This window comes from Astatotilapia calliptera, chromosome 2, assembly GCF_900246225.1.
Source record: "Astatotilapia calliptera chromosome 2, fAstCal1.2, whole genome shotgun sequence".
Classification (NCBI taxonomy): domain Eukaryota; kingdom Metazoa; phylum Chordata; class Actinopteri; order Cichliformes; family Cichlidae; genus Astatotilapia; species Astatotilapia calliptera.
Window position 1 is genome coordinate 12,871,774 of NC_039303.1, and position 20,158 is coordinate 12,891,931.

Here is a 20,158-nt window from a genome sequence, read left to right on the forward strand (position 1 = left end):
AAGCCAACAAAGAAAAAAGAAAACTTAAAATCCAAACTTTGCACAGCACATATTGTGCATGTTTTCTTCAGATGGGAAGAAAATCTGCACTGCTAGCGTTGTCAATGCTAACAAACTGTTACCATAGTTTTATCACTCATCTCCTTAGTGTCAACTATTTGAAGAACATGTACGGTGAGTGTCATGTTGGCCAGTTTAATGTCACCATAATAAATTAGATGTTTTACTTTAAAAAAATATAGTAGATTTGGCATTCGACTGTGTCCCTCGGAGTGTCCTGTGGGAGGTGCTTCGGGAATATCGCTACCGGCCATTCGATCCTTATACAACCATTGCAAGAGCTTGGTCTGCAAAGCCAACAATAAGTCAGACTCGTTCCCGGTGGGTGATGGACTCTGCCAGGACTGCCCTTTGTCACGGATTTTGTTCGTAATTTATATGGACAGAATTTCTAGGTGTAGCCAATTTGGCTTTCACTTGGGTGGTCTCTGAATCTCATCTCTGCTTTACGCAGATGATGTGGTTCTGTTGGCTTCATCGGGTCATGGCCTCCAGCTTGCACTGGAATTGTTCACAGCTGAGTGTGAGAATCAGCATCTCCAAATCTGAAGCCATGGTCCTCAGCTGGAAAAGGGTGGACTGCCCACTCCAGGTCAGGGATGAGTTCCTGCCCCAAGTGGAAGAGTTTAAGTACCCGGACACGCTGGAGATATTATATCTCTCAGGTGGTCTGGGAATGCATTGGGGTTCCCACGGAAAAGCTGGAGCAGGTGGCCGGGGAGAGGGAGGTCTGGGCTTCTCTGCTTAGGCTGCTGCCCCCACAACCCGGCCCCTGATAAGCGGAAGAAGATGGATGGATGGATGGAAAATATAGTAGTTGGTACTAGGGCTGCCACAAACGATTATTTTGATAGTCGACTAGTCACCGATTATTTTTGCGATTAGTCGACTAATCAGATCATGCATCCATTGGACGTAAAACGTACAGCTTATTGCACCAGCATGCATCTGCTCTTATATAACTATCATTAGCTTACAGCTTTAAGTGTTTAAGGTATGTACTAACTAAAAATAAAGACAAGATGATAGTTTGTTAAATTTTAATGAAATTAGCAGATTGTTTTGGTGAAGTTTAATAAACTCCTTGCTATCTAAAATATAACAGGACACCGGAGTATATTCTCGAGCATCGCACATTTCTGATAATCAGTTGTCTGCTTGACGTTTATTCAGCTGTGTAAAAACTATAACTTTAAATCGTAATCGTGACTAGTCGACTAATCTTGGCAGCCCTAGTTGGTACCAATGTCATCCAAATTCCTGGATTTGATATTACAGCTAGCTAAATTTTTCTGAGCTTCTTCTTCGAGATGCATATTCACTCTTGCATTATTTACATTCTGGATTTTTATTTTCTTGCACCGGTTAAATCCATACATTACCTCTTTAATAGGACCTGTACATGCAGCCATATTTTCAGCATTTTATCTTCAAGTATCAGATCTTATGACAGTTTGTTCCATCAGTACACCAGAAAAGCAGCAATAATCATTACATGCTCACATTTTTCATCTGCAGTCTCTGTACAGATGATACGACAGTTTTTTACTGCACAGTCGATGTCTCAGCTGGTAATTCCACCTGATCGATTTATTCTGAGAATCAGTTTAAATAATAATTCTGATTACAGACACAAAAGTGTGCACTGCAGTCACTGAATCACAGTCAAACCTGCAGCTTTACTGAAGCTGAGTAAATCAGATTTAGCTAAAGATGAAATTTATGCAAAAGTGATTTTATTACCAGCTGGGTTGAAATACACGAAGTCGCTTCTGAAAGTGAGACAGTGAGATTAGCATAGTGTATGCAATATTAATTAGATATAGACTTTTGATGTAGACAGGATTTTTCATTCTCATGAATCTAGTGTGTGTTTTTATGTTGATGCTGTATGAGTGAGCACAGCCTGATTTTCTCATACATGTTTAGTATTTTTCATATGTTTCAGGTCAATCTAAATAGAAAACAACTGCATTTCTTTCACTTTTCCATTAAATATGTATGACCACTTATTGACTGCTCTGGTATTCAGTTACAGTCGGATAAGTGACTCAGAGCAAAAGGGCTCAGTATTGATCTACGATCTTCCCAGGAAGGGATATCTGTCACGGGGTAAAGAGTGTTAAAAAGATCCCATTATGTGTTGTTTTAAACTCAGAAGGAAATGCTGTCTCATGCTCCCTGATGCCAGGCGTGTTGCGGATCTTTCACCGTGTTTGGAGATGTAATCATGCACTTTCTACAAAGGAGGAAATATGATTGTTTACAGCTGCAAAAGCTTAAATTTAAATCAAATCACTGGTGTGTTTTTCTATGTGAGGAAAACAGTTTACTGTTTTACAGCTGTATGGTTTGTTTAATTGCTTCTTTTTTCAATCTCTTGTGTCCAGCAGAGAGTTGCTGAAGACGCTCGGCATCACAGAGGAAGGGGGAAGAACTGAGACACTCACAGATCCCGGGCTTGGTGGCTGAATGCTCAGTTGTCTCCAGCTTGAAGAAGAACATCTGTACTAATCAGCAGGAATCATGGATTTTGTAATGAAGCAAGCTCTAGGTGGTAAGTACTGCAGTCCTAAATGCTTTTCCTGAGAATACATTAGAGTTGGAGATATTTTCTGTTTAAGATGCTGTACAAACACATATGTGCATATAAACATGAAGGCTTTCTGGTTTCTCTTTGAATCGGCTTGTAGTTTGACCAGTTATGTTCGATCACATGGCTGCATGTAGATAGTCCATGTAGAAAGTAAAGGAGAGATCTTTTGTCCCTAGCTGGCAGTCAGCAGGAGAGGTCGTGCATGAAGCCAATACATTGCCGTGGGTGTTGTAGGGTTTCCATCTTGGTCAACGATGCACTTCCAGGCCTTGTGATCTGTGGCCTTGACCTTTGCTTACTCAAGGGGTAGATGTCGTCATTTAAGATCGTCTTCAACTTGCTCAAGCTAAGTCTTCTTGGGGAGTCACGCTTGATTCTCCACTGTGGGATGCCGCTGCAGCAGAAGTAGGGTTGTTCAATAGGACAATATATATTGGATGCCAATATGAAAACATCTATCGTTTTCTTATTACGCTATTGTTTGTCTCGTGGTGTCGCAAAATAAACTGTTTATGGCAATATTTTTTTATCGTTTTGATGGTCACTGTAGTGGCTATATTAATTTCTTAAAGTTCTCTCTTGCGCTTATATTTAAAATAACCACACTATGGACAGACAGATGACTGTTTCTATGCGTACTTTCGTTAGCAAAAACAATCGTGTGACTCCGCCATCTGCTTATTCTGTTTATTTTCCCACATAAACCTTTCATATTAAAGCTCAACATCCTGTTGAGACTTTTCAAAATAAACTGAAATTATATACATCATTCTCAAACATCAAATTTCAGAATATGCATCAAACAAATTACCTCAAATAAAAACATGAAGTAGCTATAAATGGTGCTTACAGTCACCACATGGATGCATGCACAGAGAATACCAGCATGGCCAGTGAAGATGAGGCAGAACCAGGTAGCTCCAAACAGAAGGACCAGTCAAAACAAATCCAGGACCTTATTCCTAAAGGAGGGGCTACTGCTGTAGCATGGACAGGGTTTGGTTATGAAAAAGTCTGACACGGACCAGAAAACTGTACTATGCAAATTATGCCGTAAACAGGTCCCTACCACAGACTCAAACACGACAAACCTCTTCAACCACCTACGCAAGAATCACATGAACGAGTATGGAGAGAGTTTACGGATGAGAAGCAAAAAGGGATGGTCAGGTGCTAAAAAATAGACTCAAACATTAGAACAGGCTTTCCCCCGCAGCACGCAATGCAATAAATACTCACAAAGAAAATGGCGGCCGTTACAAATTACATCTAAAAATGTATGGCTGTGATTACTATAGCTATCACCTGACAACCATATAGGCTTCTAGTAGCATTTAAAAAAATGTATCTGGCTTCATAAAAATGAATGTGTGAACTGGAAACCTGACCTGACTGCACCAGAAGCTCCCAAAAATTGGTCCTCCTCCCTGAGGCTAATTCAGTGGACTAGCAAATGGGTCAAGTTCCAGTGCTTTGAGCTCTCAAATCTAGGGCTGCCACGATTGGTCGACTAGTCACGATTACGTCGACTATCAAAATCGTCGATGACTGATTTAATAGTCGACGTGTCGTTTGAAGCTTTGTAAGATAGCTGAGATTAAAGTTGTAGTTTTTACACAGCTGAATAAACGTCAAGCAGACAACTGATTATCAGAACTGCGAGATGCTCGAGAATATACTCCGGTGTCCCGTTATATTTTAGATAGCAAGGAGTTTATTAAACTTCACCGAAACAATCTGCAAATTTCATCAAAATTTAATAAACTATCATCTTGTCTTTATTTTTAGTTAGTACATACCTTAAACACTTAAAGCTGTAAGCTAATGATAGTTATATAAGAGCAGATGCGTGCTGGTGCAATAAGCTGTACGTTTTACGTCCAATGGATGCATGATCTGATTAGTCGACTAATCGCAAAAATAATCGGTGACTAGTCGACTATCAAAATAATCATTTGTGGCAGCCCTACTCAAATCTATACTTTAAGTGAAATTTGTTGAAGGCATAAAGAAAGTTTAGGTGTTTGGTGTGGGTACTGTGGTGGAGAAGCCTGTAGATGTTTCCCACAGAGCACTGTCCTCATTTTAAAACCTGTTGTGTATGTGTGCATATTTATGCAAAGGCACGTCCAACCTCAGCAGCAGCACTTTAGTTCTCTCGTTTCTTATTTTTTGGTTTTAAAAAAACATATTTAGTTTATTTCACTGACAAACTGTAACAGGAAAGGAGATTTATCACAATAATGGTGATAATAAGTTTTATCCTCTTGTATTTCCTTTGCAATTCCATATTTTTGACTCAGCCTGTCATTTACACCCCATGTGGCTTTTATGCTAGCTGAGATTGGGCTCATTCACGAAGAGCAAACTAAAACAGATCTAAGTGAATGTTCTTGTAAGTGAAGGTCCCCCAAGGGTACTGAGGTTATGCCTCCTTAAATCAGCCCTCTCATCTAGTTCAGTCAGCTCGGTGACTACCGGCCAAAATGAAATGAGATTTATTCCTTTAAAGCTCAGCCTTCCCACTTTGTCACAGGACTAATTTATATCTGCTCCTCTCCTTTGACTCCTTCTTCCTTTCTTCTTCTCAGTTTTCCTGCAATCGATTCTTCTATGCTTATTCCTTGTGTGTGTTCTCTTCTATCGCTCTTTCTCATAAGAGAGCTAGTGTTGCTGCCTTCAACAGTTGCTTCTGGTGTACAGTAATGTTTCGACAGTTTCACATGTTGCTGCAGACAAGCTGGCTCAATAAGATCAACAAATAATCCATCCATCCATCCATCTTCATCCGCTTTGTCCGGGGCCGGGTCGCGGGGGCAGCAGCCTAAGCAAAGAGGCCCAGACCTCCCTCTCCCCAGCCACCTCCTCCAGCTTATCCGGGGGAACACCAAGGCGTTCCCAGGCCAGCCGAGAGATATAATCTCTCCAGCTTGTCCTGGGTCTGCCCCGGGGCCTCCTCCCCAACAAATAATAATAATAATAATAATAATAATAATAATAATAATAATAATAATAATAATAAACTTTATTTATAAAGCACACTTAAAAACCAAGGGTATGCCAAGTTGCTTAACAAGTAACATAGAGAACAGGAGCAGGATAATAGAAATAGGACCAAAGCAAGTACTAAGTATGCAAGCAGGTAGCTGTCACTGATACATAGGAAAGCAACAGGTACAGAGCAAACAAGAATTTAAATGAGCATAAAAGTACATGAAATAAAATCATAAAAGAAATATTAACTAGAGGGAAAGGCAAGATTGAATAAGTGGGTTTTTAGTCGTGATTTGAACAGTGCAATGGAATCAGATGCGCGGAGGTCGAGAGGAAGGGTATTCCACAGTACCGGGGCAGCCAGAGCAAACGCACGGTCACCCCGGGACTTCAGCCGAGATCTGGGTTGGGTCAGAAGTAGTTGAGTGAACAAATGCAAATTAGAGCTTCCAGTGATGCCCCAACAGGCAAAGATGCCACCTGCATTTGATGATTCATAGAATCTGGCTTATGGGGCATGTGACCTAAGTGCCAATGCCCATTTATCAGGTGATCTGGTGATATTTTAATGATCCACATTGGTTCAGTCACATGCATAAATGCACAGGTAGGCCTTAACGCCTGTCACAGTCTGGCTGAGGTGACATTACGTGAGTATGTATTGTAAAAAGGACTCAATTGCAGTCCAAAACAGAATGTGAAACGTGGCGTGGACAAAAACAAGCCGTTTATTAAGGCTGGCAAAAATGGATACAAACAAAGGGCATGGGTGAAACTAAACAAAAACCTAAACTGGGTGAACTAAAAGTAAAACATGGAAAAAAAAAACTTAAACATGAAGACTGGCGTTGATACCTGGAGACACAACGTGGATTAGCAGACGACCTGACAAGGAATGACTGAAAACACACGGACTAAATACACACAGGAGGATAATGAGGGAAGTGGAAACACATAGGGAAACAGCTGAAACAAATGAACATAACAAAGTCACAAGGGGAGAATACAACTAATCACATTTGACCTAAGAACACAGGACCTCTTCAAAATAAAACGGGAAACATAATGAAACACAGACATGACTACATGAACTTGATAACAAAAGACATTCAGACATGAAACACATAAAAGGACAAGGAAGACTTAACACAGGCGTTGAAAACACAAGGGAATCTGATAAACAAACGAACTTAGATAACCTAATGAACTTAAACATAAACCATAAACATTTAAAAAAACAAAACTAAAACTTGAAACGCTGGGTCAAATGACCCAGGATCGTGACAACGCCAAGTCATGTCAACCCTGATTCACAGCACATAATATTTTTGTAAATAATGCTGCTAACGTGTGGCATATTAGAGTAAATAAGATTAAATAATTTCATTACTGACAGCAAACCGTTGCCTCCTTGCATCTGAACACATTCTTTATCACACAAATATGGGATTAAAGTAACCGTGATCCTCTTTCCTCTCTCAAGCTTTAAAGTCGTCACATTCATCAGAATCATCAGTAAAACAGCATCAGCCATTTCCTTATAATATCCATCCACCCATTCATCCATTCCTTTATCATCCATCCAACCACCTGTCCATCCATCCATCCCCAATGTTTGTGTTTGTTGTAATTTAGCTCCTGTAGAGGTGTGCTTGAGTGCAGTGACCTTTTCCCTTGGAACAGGGTGGCATTTATTTCACCAGGACACAGCTGGCTGTTCATGAATATATACAAGCAAACAAACACACACACACACACACACACACACACACACACACACACACACACACACACACACACACACACACACACACACACACACACAAAACAAAAAACAAAACACGGTTTCAGTCCTGAGGTGGAACATGACCATTCTGATATGAAGTGGGAGTGTTGAAGTGTTGAGGTGGTCGTGTAAGGACATTAGTCTAAAAATAAAAACCCTGCAGAATCTGAGGCTTAGAAAAAAAAGAGTGTACGATGGGGTGAGTATGTATGGAGAAGATCGGATAAATATGGAGGAGCAAGGTTATGAAGCGCTTTGAAAGTGAGAAGTAGGATCTTGAAATTAACACTGAGGTGAATTGGAAGCCTATGGAGCTGTTTAAGAACAGGTGTTATATGTTCAGTGGATCTAGTTATGGAAATAATACGAGCAGCTGTATTTTGAACTAATTGCAATTTATGGAGGGATTTATGAGGTTGACCATAGAGAAGAGAATTACAGTAATCTAAACGAGATGTGACAAGAGCATTGACAAGTATGGTAGTACTGTTTGGAGTGAGTGAGGGACGAAGGCGGTTAATATTACGGAGATGAAAGTAGGAAGACCGAGTGATATTATTTATATGTGCTGTGAAGGACAGAGTGCTATCGGGGATGACACCAAGACTCTTAACCTGAGGGGAAGGTGTGACAACAGAGTTATCAATGGATAATGAAAGACTTGTGGTTGGGACTATAGTCAGTTTTGATAAAATGAATTCTGTTTTATTGCCATTAAGTTTAAGAAAGTTGTGAGTAAACCAGACCTTGATTTCACTTAAACAGTCAGAAATGGATCTGGGTGGGAGAGTAGCTGTGTGTTTGGGGGACAGGTAGAGCTGGGTGTCATCTGCGTAGCAGTGAAACTGGATGCTATGCTTCCTGAAAATATTACCTAGGGGTAGTAGATAGATGATAAAAAGTTAAGGACCCAGGACAGAGCCTTGGGGTACACCGGAATTAACTGGAGTAGACCATGATCTGTGAGTGAGTAATTAAACAAACTGTGAGCGGCCAGAGAGATAAGAGGTAAACCAGGCGAGTACTGTACCATTGATACCAATAGATGCTAATCTGTGAAGAAGGATGCAGTGGGAGATAGTGTCAAAAGCTGCTGTGAGGTCAAGGAGAATGAGGATGGAGATAAGTCCAGAGTCAGCTGCAAGCAGAAGATCATTGGTGATTTTTACTAGGGCTGTTTCTGTACTGTGACTTGAATGGAAGCCGGACTGAAACTGTTCGCACAAGTTATTTCCAGTGAGATGACGATGAACCTGTGCAGCTAGATATCTTTTCCAGAATTTTTGCTAAGAAAGGGAGATTTGAAATTGGCCTGAAATTATTTAGATTGGAGGGATCTGAACCATTCTTTTTCAGTATGGGTGTTATTATTGCAGTTTTAAGAGAATAAGGAACAGAACCAGATATAAGAGAGGAGTGTATGATATTAGTAATCAGTGGGGCAAGAGACGGGAATGAGAGTTTGACAAGATTAGTCGGCAGTGGATCAAGTTTACACGATGATGATTTTAACTTAGTAATTATGGAAGTTAGCTGAATTATTGTGGGAAGTTCAAAATTGGATAGAGAGGATGACAGTTGAGAAGGGCAAAAAATGCAGATAGAACAATTGACCATATCACAGGACGAGGACAGTTGTTGATAAAGATGTTGTTGGTAAAGTTGTTGCAAACTGCAGCAGAGTGTGTATGTATTTCAAAGGTATCTGGGGGTTTAACAATATTATGTAATGTAGAAAACAAAGTGTGTGTTCCCTTTAGCGGATTCAATAACAGAGGGGTAGTAGGCAGATTTAGCATGATGAATAGCTTCTTTATAATGTTGTATATGACTGAGACACATGTCCTTATGAATAGTAAGTCCTGTTTTCCTGGAGAGACGTTCCAGGTGGCGTCCAGTAGCTTTAAGTTGGCGAAGTTCGGATGAATACCATGGGGCAGAGCGAGAGTTCAAGTTTTTTGGGGGAGCCAAGGTATCTAAGAGGTTGATAAGTTCATTGTTATAGTGAGATAGCAGGTCGTCTATGGAAGCTGAGGCATCAATGGTAGGTAAATTATTAATGCCATGGCAAAGAGCTGATAGAGCAATGCCCCTAATATATTTTTTTATAGTGGGAGACTAACGCTGAATAAAACTATTTGAAAAATGTTTGTTTTTATTTTATTTTAATAAGAAATAACTCTGCTACATTTAAATATTAACACTTCATCATTTTTGGCATTTGGAACATCAGTGGAGAAAACATTGTGAGCACAGTGTTCATTTCATATGTTTTGTATGGAGTTTTGGTCTTTAGGGTGAAGCACACAAAAGCAAAACATAATCTCCATGACACTAGCTGGCAGCAGTAACCTATTAACTACACGCTGGCTTTAAATGAGGTGAGGAACTCTCGTGCCATTAACATACAAACACAGAAATATGGAAATAAACAGGAGAAAGGGAATAAAAAAGTGAAAAGAAATGTACATTTTTTTTTACTAAAGTCATATTTGTCTTTCCTACTGTGGATCAGGCATGTTTTAGCTAGTCGATATTGTGAAGAACCCCCACTTTATTACACCAAAGCACCAAGACCAAGTTATATTGCCTGAAAAGTTTCCCAGTGAACGTTCCTCCATCGATTAAACTTTTTACTCTCAGATATTAATCTGGACTAAAATATGAGAACATGAACGCATACGTGTATGGCTGCAGATTTTAGAGTGAAAATCATCCATAGAGGCCAAAACCATATTTATTTCTACTGTAAAGCTGGAAATGGGGGGCACTGTGGGGACTGGCCCTCTTAATGGAGCCAGCTTCAGTTCAGATACTGATGTCCACAGAACAGGTGCCTTCAGCAGTGGACATTGTGGACAGTCTGACCACGGTCTACACAATATGTCTACCAGCATCTTTCTATCATAAGGCTTTCAGAGGTTTGTTCTACTGAAGCTCTTCTGTGGGCTCAGGCTGCATGGATTGGACTTCTTTCCTGCTGTGGGTAAGTGAGTTACTTGACCCTGTCTACGACAAGGTTTCCATCACTGCAGTCACTGCAGTTTTGTCTATTTACCATTTGCTCAGATTCTTACACTGCCTAGTTTTTCCTGTTTCTGATGCGTCAGCTTCCAGAACCTTTTTTTCCTCAAGTCTTCAGTGAAGATTTATCCCATAAATTCAAAGAAAAAAATCCTGAAACTTCAACATTAAAAAACTAAACTAAAAAGAAACACAATGAAACAGATGTGACACTCTTATAACTTAATTCTTAAACAATTTTAAATAGTAGTTTCCAAGCTTGGTGGAAACATTTTTTGTAAAAAGACTTATTTTTCCTTTGAAAAGAAAACCATCAACACGTAGACGACAGTGCACATTTATTCTGTGATGTATTTTCTGAGCCTTTGGAAAGCTTTGTGAATTCTCCACATGTGGACATGATTGAGGCCTGGTTCCGGTTTATGCTTTATCTGCACAAACACAGAGAAAAATGTCATTTAATTTAGGTGTGTGCAGTAAAACACAACACATGGAAGCAAACTTTGTCTAATCCAGCCTCACACACTCTCAGGCTGAGCCTCACTAATGTCATTACTTGTGGGAGACCTCCTGAACGTTTCATTGGTGCAGACTGAGGTATAGATTTCAGCTGCAGGCCTCAGTTTGTATTTACTGGTTATTTAATTACAAATCACATTCATCAGAGTTTCCATGTGTTGGATTAATCAGTCCAGGGCAGCGTGATCGATCCACACACAGGCTGGGAACAAAACTCTGCACAAACACATGAGCGAGAGAGAGATGCTCTGTATTTTTAACTCAAATATCATGAAATAGTACATGCATCAAATTTTAATCCTCAGATTAAATGATTGCACGCATGTCCAACACTTACTGTACCCCTCAAAACAAAGAGCTTGGATCTGAGCAGGACTATTTTTTATCAGAAATCTGGGTTCTTTGGACTGGCAAAAATATCAAGCAAGTTTTCACAGGACAATATGTGACTTTTCATTTTAAGGTGGAACATTATTAGCTATGTGGATATTTGAAATTTGTCATTAACCCCAGTGATAAGATGTGATCTCTGAGTCTCTCTGTTGCCCATGTTTTGTCTCTGCCATCAGTTCGTTCATTTTATTCCTAATATGGACTCCGTGCCTTTTTTGTGTTCTGGAGGTTATCAAACATGCGAATGTCTCGCCGTTTCTCATAAAGAAGCTCAAATAAAAGATGTTCAGATATTCTCTGAGAGATCAGCGTGAACCGGTCCTGACCACGCAGGTCGCGCTTCTCCTCTCATTTCCTGTGCAGGCGTGATGAAGATAAGGATACAGTAATGACAGGAAGCCAGCGGGCATGGCGATCGGTCGATTAGACTCCGCAAAAAGAAGCTCCCAGTTGGAAATGTGGAATTCTGACAAAGGGTTAAACAACTACCCTGTCATGCTGCCCGAATATCTGATCGATGTGGCAAATCCAGACACTCATGTGAATTATGAAGGCCTAATTTGGTAACGAGGGTAATCCATTATTAAAATGAGCTTCATTTTTCAAATCTCCCCACCCCTCACAAATTAACCAACAGCACTGCCATCCATCTGACTGGCCGGAGGAGTCAGTGGGGCATAGCTTGTCTTTTATTTATTAATTAATTAATTTTATCATCTGTTCTCTTTTAAATGAAAAGTTTGGTCAGAGTTTCCGTTACAGTGAAGTTCAGTGAGTAAACAATGATAACTGAGCATGAGAACTTTGTGTTTCTATATTTCATGGTTTTAAAACACTGAAAAACTGAAAAATCAGCTTGTCAGTGTATCATCAAAACACATTTGAATGGGATATTTGAGTCTTTAAAATGTCTTTAATCATTCTACATACAAACCCTTCTGCTTCTCAGAGCAGGTTGATGTCTAACCACACTTTTTTAGGCTGTGGCTGCGATGGCTCTTTGTCTCTAATTGCTGCTGGTACCAAGACTGTCTTAGTACCCATTGCATTGGGCATTGCATTTAAATGCACTGGAGAAGCATTTTTTCAACATGGAGTCAACATAATAAATGAGTGAAATGAAATTAAACAAGTGAAAACAAAGCGAATGAAAGTCTGAAACACAGACGTCGACTGTCCTGCGAACTGGCTTCTTATAATTCTACCAAATGCATACAGAACTACAATGCAACACAAAACAAACGAAATTATTTTAACATGATTTTTATATAACAAATTAAATGACTAAAGCTCTGCTGTGCTTTTAGGTTAACCCATAATCTTTTCTGCAAAAGATGTATTATCCATCATAAATTTGATAGTGTATGTTGCAAGTGACCACCATATCTGGACGCTGCTGGTTGTCCAAATTTAGATCTCTGATGTCGTATCATTCAGTTTCTATTCATTTTTTATGTATTTAAATAATTACTCTATAAATAATTGGATGTATTCTTTCCTCTAACAATGAAATGTTTTATTTTTGTGCTACTAGGTGTAACACAAACCCAGACCAGGATCAGTTTCCTTCCAGTGAAAGTCGTAGTTGCTCACCAAGTATTCCAGAGTCTGACAAATCTTTTTAAAAGGCTTTTTCAGTCAGATTTACCTGATTTGCAAATGGATCTCTTTGAAATTCTTTTTTTCCTGGATTCAACCTGAAAATGTTGCAGGATGATGGTTATTGAAAATGCCTTGCTCTTCGTTTTTTAGGATTTCATATTTTTTATTTTTCAGGATTAAGGCCAGGTGCTTAAAAGAGGGTTCGATTATCAGGACAGAGTTTGAGGAATCAGAGTATTTTGTAAAGTTTAGCACTTAGTTTGACATGACGGTTCCTAATGATTATTAAGTAGAGCCGCTTGATGATGATTTTTAGGTCTACTGATCTATTTAGAGAAACATATATTTTCAGTAGAGCAGGTTTCCGTATGTTTCCTGGAGAAAAAAGAAGTTTTACTGGAGTTGCTTTATGGAAAAATGTCTTTTACTCTAATTTTAGCTTGCCGTCAACATTAGTTATTCTCCAGATAGCCTCAAAAACCCTTTTTATTTATTTATTTAATAAAGACCAAAAAAAGATATTGATCTATTTACAGCAAAACAAAAGAAAATCTGTCAACCATTTCTGTACAGGACAAGTTATTGTTGTTCATTCTCACATCCTTGAGTGTGTGTGATGCCCAGTTATTTTCACCAGGAGCAATAATTTTGGTTTTTCTTTTGCTCTTAGTTAATTTATGGTTAATTTTTATGCCTTATAAAATTCTCCCACCACACAGAACAAATCATTGTTCCAGTTGGGCAGAGGGCTGCAGAGGCACTTAAAGATAAAAATGACAAATACTGCAGAAAATACAACAAAGACATCTACTCTCCATTTCATTTCAGTTTCCATTTCAGCCTCTTCTGAGGTTTTCATTCCCAGCTGCTAATTACTCCTTGTAAAAGCTCTCTGCTTGTAATGACGAGCATCTCTCTCTCTGCTGTTATCTGTCCACATACAGCTGAGACATTTATCCACTTCATTCCTTAATCAGCTTCAGCCAAATCTATTAAATCAATCAAATCTTATCTGCAGAGACTCTCTGCTGTCCACTGTTTGCCTTTTGGGTAGCTAGTTTATGCTGATGAAGCCGTGCTGCAACCATCACGCTCCATATCTCTGCCCCTTCCAACCCAGAGCTTTTGTACGTTACAGCTCCTGTGGCACAAAGACTTGAGTCTGGGAAATAGTGAAGTAATGAGTGATTGAATGCACATTGCAAGGACTGAGGGCGTTAGAGCACTTAGCCTCAAACTACCTATCTTTGTCTGCAGAGGAAATCTGTGAGCTTGCCTCTAATGGATTGTTGGAGGTGGTGAAGGTGGAGCAGGGAGATGGATGAGAAGCAAAGGAAAGGAAAGGAAAGGACTGCAGTGACGGTAATGGAACGACAGACTGAAACGCAGAGAGAGAAATGAGCAAAATACAAGAGTCGGGCTAAATGCATTCTTTGAAGTGGTTAAAAGGGCAAAGGGAAATGCTCTGCCTCTCTGGGAAATTATTTTAACGATCCCGCGAGGCTGCGGAGATGATGATGAGGAAGACAAAGAGAGCATCCTTGACACAGATTATATTCACCATGCACAGTCTTATCAAAACACCTTAAACTTTTAATCGTGCTAATGGTGGCAGGTGGAAACATCACTTGGCTGTTCCTGCATTTGATCCAGAAAGGTAGTCATAGTTAGTTTGACTTGAAAGACTGTGATTAAGAAACTATAACCATAAAACATCATTATTAGACTCAGCTGTACTTTGTGTTTATTGACACTTACCATTGAGTTGGTGAACATATTTTCTGGTAAACAGCTTCAAGTAAGTGTTGTAACCCATGTTGCATGGATACAGATAACTGTCAGCGAATGAGCCTACTGAACACATTGGGAGCAAAAAACAATAAAAGAACTTCACTCTGTTCCATCAGTACTATAAAAAATCACAATGAGACATGAAATGTCCGGTGCTTGGACATCACCTCAAAAATAATCTGAAGCGAGAATACAGCTGCATACTGTTTTTTTAAATAACTGGAGCTCTGCTGCATAACAGATTGTCCTTTTGCAAATGAACAAAGAAGCAAACCTCATGCGATAAATACTCTGTTTAAAGGATCTGAAAACTACTGAGCTATTTCTAAGGTGAAGGCAAAAACCAAGGTCGTCTGATTCATGAGCTGTACATGCTCACACATGGTGTAACTGAGTGTTTTATCACAATGAAAGCTCCACAGCACACACTCTGACCTTAACCCACCTCCTCAGCAAGTTACAGGGAACATTTCACAGCCTGCCCCTCCCACCAGCTGAGCGCTAATTTGTCATCTGCAGGTTTGCTGCCACCACACAGCGCTGCAGGGCAATTAGGGCCACTGCATGAGTCTGCTGAGGAGCGACAGGAGCAGCTGCCCCTAGGCTCACAAACCCAGGAGAGAACCACAGAGTCTTTAAAGCCACGTTTCTTCTGAGTAATTTACTCAGAATTGGTCTCTTTAGACTCTTGTGCAAGAGAGGTACTAACTCGGGTTTTTACTGCATTATAACAATAAATAACTGCAATATATCTGTGATAGATTATAGAGTTTGTAATTGATGATGATGGATAAAATCAATATTTAATGACCCCATCTGCTTCCAAACAGGCCACTTACAGACCTTGTAGATTGTATTTGTATTTATGAACATATCGAGGACCGCAAGAAGACTATGTTCCAATGATTAACCTGAGCAGCCTGAGCAGTAAGACATATTCAGCTTGTGAGGCTTAAGAAAGGCACTAGGCTGGAAAACCAGGCTGCCAGCCAGACTGTCCTCTCACCAGTCCCTGAGAGGCAGATCGATACTCAGATGAAGTTTTCTCTCTGCTGGACAATCCATAATTTGTACACTCTCAGGTGGTCCTGTATTTACTATCGATCAGACGGAGGTAACAACAGCAATATCGATAGACCGGAGGGAGTGGCTTTCACATCTGAAAGGCAACTCCAGTGACAAATGTAAGTAAGAGTGAGTGTGTGGGAAACGTATCCAAGAATGTGGAGGAGGCAGATTAAAGACTTCCTTCAGTGGTTTAAGTTTTAATCTCTTTATGATATAAACCAAAAAATGTATTTGTAACACAGAAAATGCCAATGAATGAATCTGAATGAATCAATGTTTTCAGAAAAAAAAATTGTTTACTGCTCTGGGAACTTCTCAGCTTGCTTTAGTTTTTTAGATTTCTGAGAATTGATTGTATCTGACTGTAACCGTCACCGATAACACCACTCTACTATTGTAAGTGTTAACCTTAGACTTTTAATGAAAAGCATGCAAGGTTCCGACCCTGTACTGGGATGTGTACCTAATTATTCTGTAATCAGAGGTTGTTAGCATTTTTGTTTGATAAATGATGTTAAATATTTGATTTGATTTCATTCAGATTTTTTTCTAATTGATCAATATTTTCATTTGTAAGTATAAAAAGGCCCAAAGTCTATCTCCTTCATAATAATAAAGTCTCATTTTTTCACCACACGCTGTGCCCAGAAACTTTGAAAACTTACGTTCAGTCTGAATTATGTTTAGTAGCAGAATGCGGAGGTACAGATAGAGATAACAGATGGCCACAGCAGATGGAAGAATGTGTCTTCCTATGTCTCAGTGTTTCTTTGAAGCTCTTCCAGCTGGCTGTTCTTCTTCCGTCTTGTTTCCAACGGACCTTGAAGCTCCTGGGTGAACCTGTTCACCACCTAATCCTCAGAAATGCAAACACACAGTATTTTAATAGTTGACTAAAAAAAAAAGTGTTTTGTTTTTACTATATTTATTATTTTATCGTATTTATTATTATTACTGTATCTCTTATATTTCTATTGTTCAGCACTTTGGTCAGCCTTGTGTGTTTTTAAAGTGCTATGTAAATAAACTATGATGATGATGATGATGATGATGATAACCATGACAGAAGCAGGTGTCAGGTACATGTTATCTTTTGAATCGGTCTGCGTCATAGCAGCCACAAATGTATTATTAGACTTCTTAAGTGAAATTATTGCTGCAACTTATTTTTCTTTTTCTTATTTGTTCGGTTTTGGAAACATTTAACATCTGGATTTAAAAAAATAATAACGATGAAGGAACTTACAGTATTTCTATGTTTTCTGTCCAGGGGCCACCAAAGACATGGGTAAGATGTTAGGCGGGGAGGAGGAGAAGGACCCGGATGCAGCCAAGAAGGAGGAGGAGCGACAGGAGGCGCTGAGGCAGCAGGAGGAGGAGAGGAAGGCAAAACACGCCCGCATGGAGGCAGAGAGGGAAAAAGTACGGCAGACCATCAGGGACAAGGTTAGTGTTGGGGTCGTTACACATTACTTGTTACTTTTCTCAAAAGTAATGCACAAGCTGGAGAAACTGCTACACTACTGTATGCTACTTGAGCTGCAACACACAGAAATTACTTAGTTACCAGCTAACAATATAAACCTGAGGCTACAGTCCAGCACGCCAACACACCCGAGCCTAATGAGGACGCACATGCAATTTTTGTGTTAGAGTTTAAATGTGAACACAACAACACAAAGAAAAGTTCAAAGAGATGATTCCACTTTAGAAACACAGACTTGTTTGATACTTTTCTTTCTGTCACAGTCAGCTTCCGACTCCTTGGACAGAGGAGGAGGACCCAAACGCAGACACGCAAAATGAAAACTTGATTCTTAACCAAAAGTTAGCTGTTTATTGTGGCTGAAGTACGAAACAAAAGGCAAAACCAATTCAACGCTAAACAAAAACCTATACTGGGAAGACTGGAAAGAAAAGAAGAAATTTTATATCGCTACGTGTTACTTTACTGCGTTCCTGAAAAACGTAATGTTATTACAGTAGCGCATTACTTTGTAACATGTTACACCCCAGACTGGCACTGATGCTGCATGTCATTTTAGGTCTGATTACAGAGGTGGGTCTCACTCGTCATTTAATGACCCTTTATTTTTTCCCTGCACATCACCGGTGTTCCTCCTTCGTCCAGTATGGGTTAAAAAAGAAGGAAGAGAAGGAGGCAGAGGAAAAAGCGGCCATGGAGCAAGCCTGCGAGGGATCGCTGACACGCCCGAAGAAAGCGATTCCGCGAGGCTGCGGAGATGATGATGAGGAAGACGAAGAGAGCATCCTTGACACCGTCCTCAAGTTTCTGCCTGGACCTCTACAGGACATGTTCAAGAAGTAAAACTAAAAAACACAAAACAAATCAAATGAACCCTAAAATCAGGGTCCGGTCTGGCATGGGTGAGGCTGCGGGGCAGAGGGAGGAAGGGTTCTTTGGGTTAACTGAAAAGAGACTGAGGAAATTATTTGTTGGGGTTTGAGTGTAGATTCGGGGCATGTTGAGGTTCTTGGGATCACAATGAATTTGGGGAAGGGGGGGGGGGGGGGGGGTGTCCTCGTCAAACTGTTAGAGGCTACACACTGCCTTTGTAGAGAACCTTTACTTTGCTTTTTCTACTCTTTGATGACAGTGTCATTCTTCCTCTTTTCTTTACCGCAGTAGTTGTAAAACTTTCACATTTCTTACACCTGAGTTGTTTTGCACTTGTTCACGCCCATTAAGAACAGACGGAGCATGGCCATCGTGGAGAACAGCATTGGACGACAGTGGATTCGTGTCTGCTTACTTTTGTGTTTAAATGGCACTTCCACCGCGTTTTCCAGTTGATGGAGCATGTTCTGTTTAAATCAATGGGTGTTTTCGACTTTTACAAACCTCGTGTAGACCTTTATAGTACAAGAAATCAACATTTGAGTTTTTAGGACACGTGCCTTCATATCATCTCCTCTAGCAAAGGAATTGTAAATGAGGGTTTCATTTTGAGTCAACGCTGTTGGTAGCATGTAAGCACTCGTTCAAAGATACAAGACTGGACAATTTTGGAATAACGTATTTGATGTTAGGATTTCTAGTGGGCATATATGGTTGATGATGGTGCCAATGTTCAAAGCATCCAAACTTGTGGAAATGCCAGAATAAATCCAAAACATTAAAATATGATTTGTAATTCCTTTTAAGATCAAAAGCTTCCAAAAAAAAAAACGGTCTGCGAAAAATAGGATAAAAAAAGAGATCCCTTCTGCTTCCACCTCTAGTTTTACAAGAGCTTTTCTAATCTGGTCAGCTGATTAGATTGCGACTACGTTTTGACAGAAGAGAAACTTTACAGCTTAAACATTTTAAAAACTCATGTCAACGTGTGAATTTTCATTCATCATAAGCTAACAGACCAAGTTGTCATCATTTAGGTGGTGTGGGTGCCATAGACAATCAGAGCATTGACCAATGGGATACTGGGGGTTGCTGGTACATGCTTTCATCTCCACTAGCAACGGGTTGATTTGGTTACTAAGCACTTGATTAACTTATTGGTGTTTTTCACACTTTCATTAACGTGCTGAAATTGAAATTGACTTCACATCCCACCTGAGCTAACCTTTTCCTTCATCTTTTAATGTACAAATCTACCTTGACTGTCACTCATCGACATTCAGACCAAAGAAATGCTGGTAAGACCTTATTTCTTTCGTCATAAACAAAGACATGCATGTGTAACTTTTATTTTCAATCAAACGTGCCAGGCCTGCAGAAGACACACAGCAAGCTCGTTCAGCGCGTGCATGCATCCCAGGGACCGCCGCTAAGCTAAAACCGATGCTCTGTTTCTTCCTCAAAGGTATTCCATAATTAATAGGTAATGTTACCGTAGACTGAGCCTGGGATAACTGGTCTGTGAGTTGTTGTGTCTCACTGCCTAAAGAGCCTACTAATATTCTGCATCCTGCATCAGTTAATCCAACTAATATCATAGTGATTTGTCATGTTCAAATAGGTGTACTGTAGATGAAAACAAAATCTATTCACTATGTGGACATTAATCAATAAAACAAAGCATGTTGGTTATTCTTAAAAGACCCAATGACGTTTCAGTGGTTAGTGATGGAACAATGTACTGTCCGTACATTGTTCCAGGAGTCTGTGACTTAGAACAACTTTAGGGATTATTAGGACCATTGATAAAGTTGGCATAAACACCATAAAACACCTTTTTCAGTTTTTTTATTATTATTATTTTTCTAGCTCAGATAGGAATTTTCACTAGACAAAGCCATACTGTTTAGATTGCAATAAAAATTCTATAAAGAGAATATTTCAAGTTCAATGTCTCATGTTTGTT

At 39.7% G+C, this 20,158-nt stretch overlaps 1 protein-coding gene across 3 annotated transcripts in view; it reads left to right on the forward strand.

The window, feature by feature from the left end:
* Positions 1–18,347, forward strand: part of cplx2b (complexin 2b) — a 61,284-nt gene extending 42,937 nt beyond the window's left edge. For 2 of the 3 annotated variants that reach the window (XM_026184961.1, XM_026184968.1), the window contains exons 2-4: positions 2,454–2,617; positions 17,104–17,279; positions 17,965–18,347. In XM_026184961.1, coding sequence (XP_026040746.1) covers positions 2,587–2,617; positions 17,104–17,279; positions 17,965–18,162 — 405 coding nt within the window. In that variant the 5' untranslated portion in view covers positions 2,454–2,586 and the 3' untranslated portion in view covers positions 18,163–18,347. Of the gene's footprint in view, positions 1–2,450; positions 2,618–17,103; positions 17,280–17,964 lie in introns of all 3 variants that reach the window. The other variant, XM_026184951.1, reaches the window with a different exon arrangement.
* Positions 18,348–20,158: the final 1,811 nt, after the last annotated feature.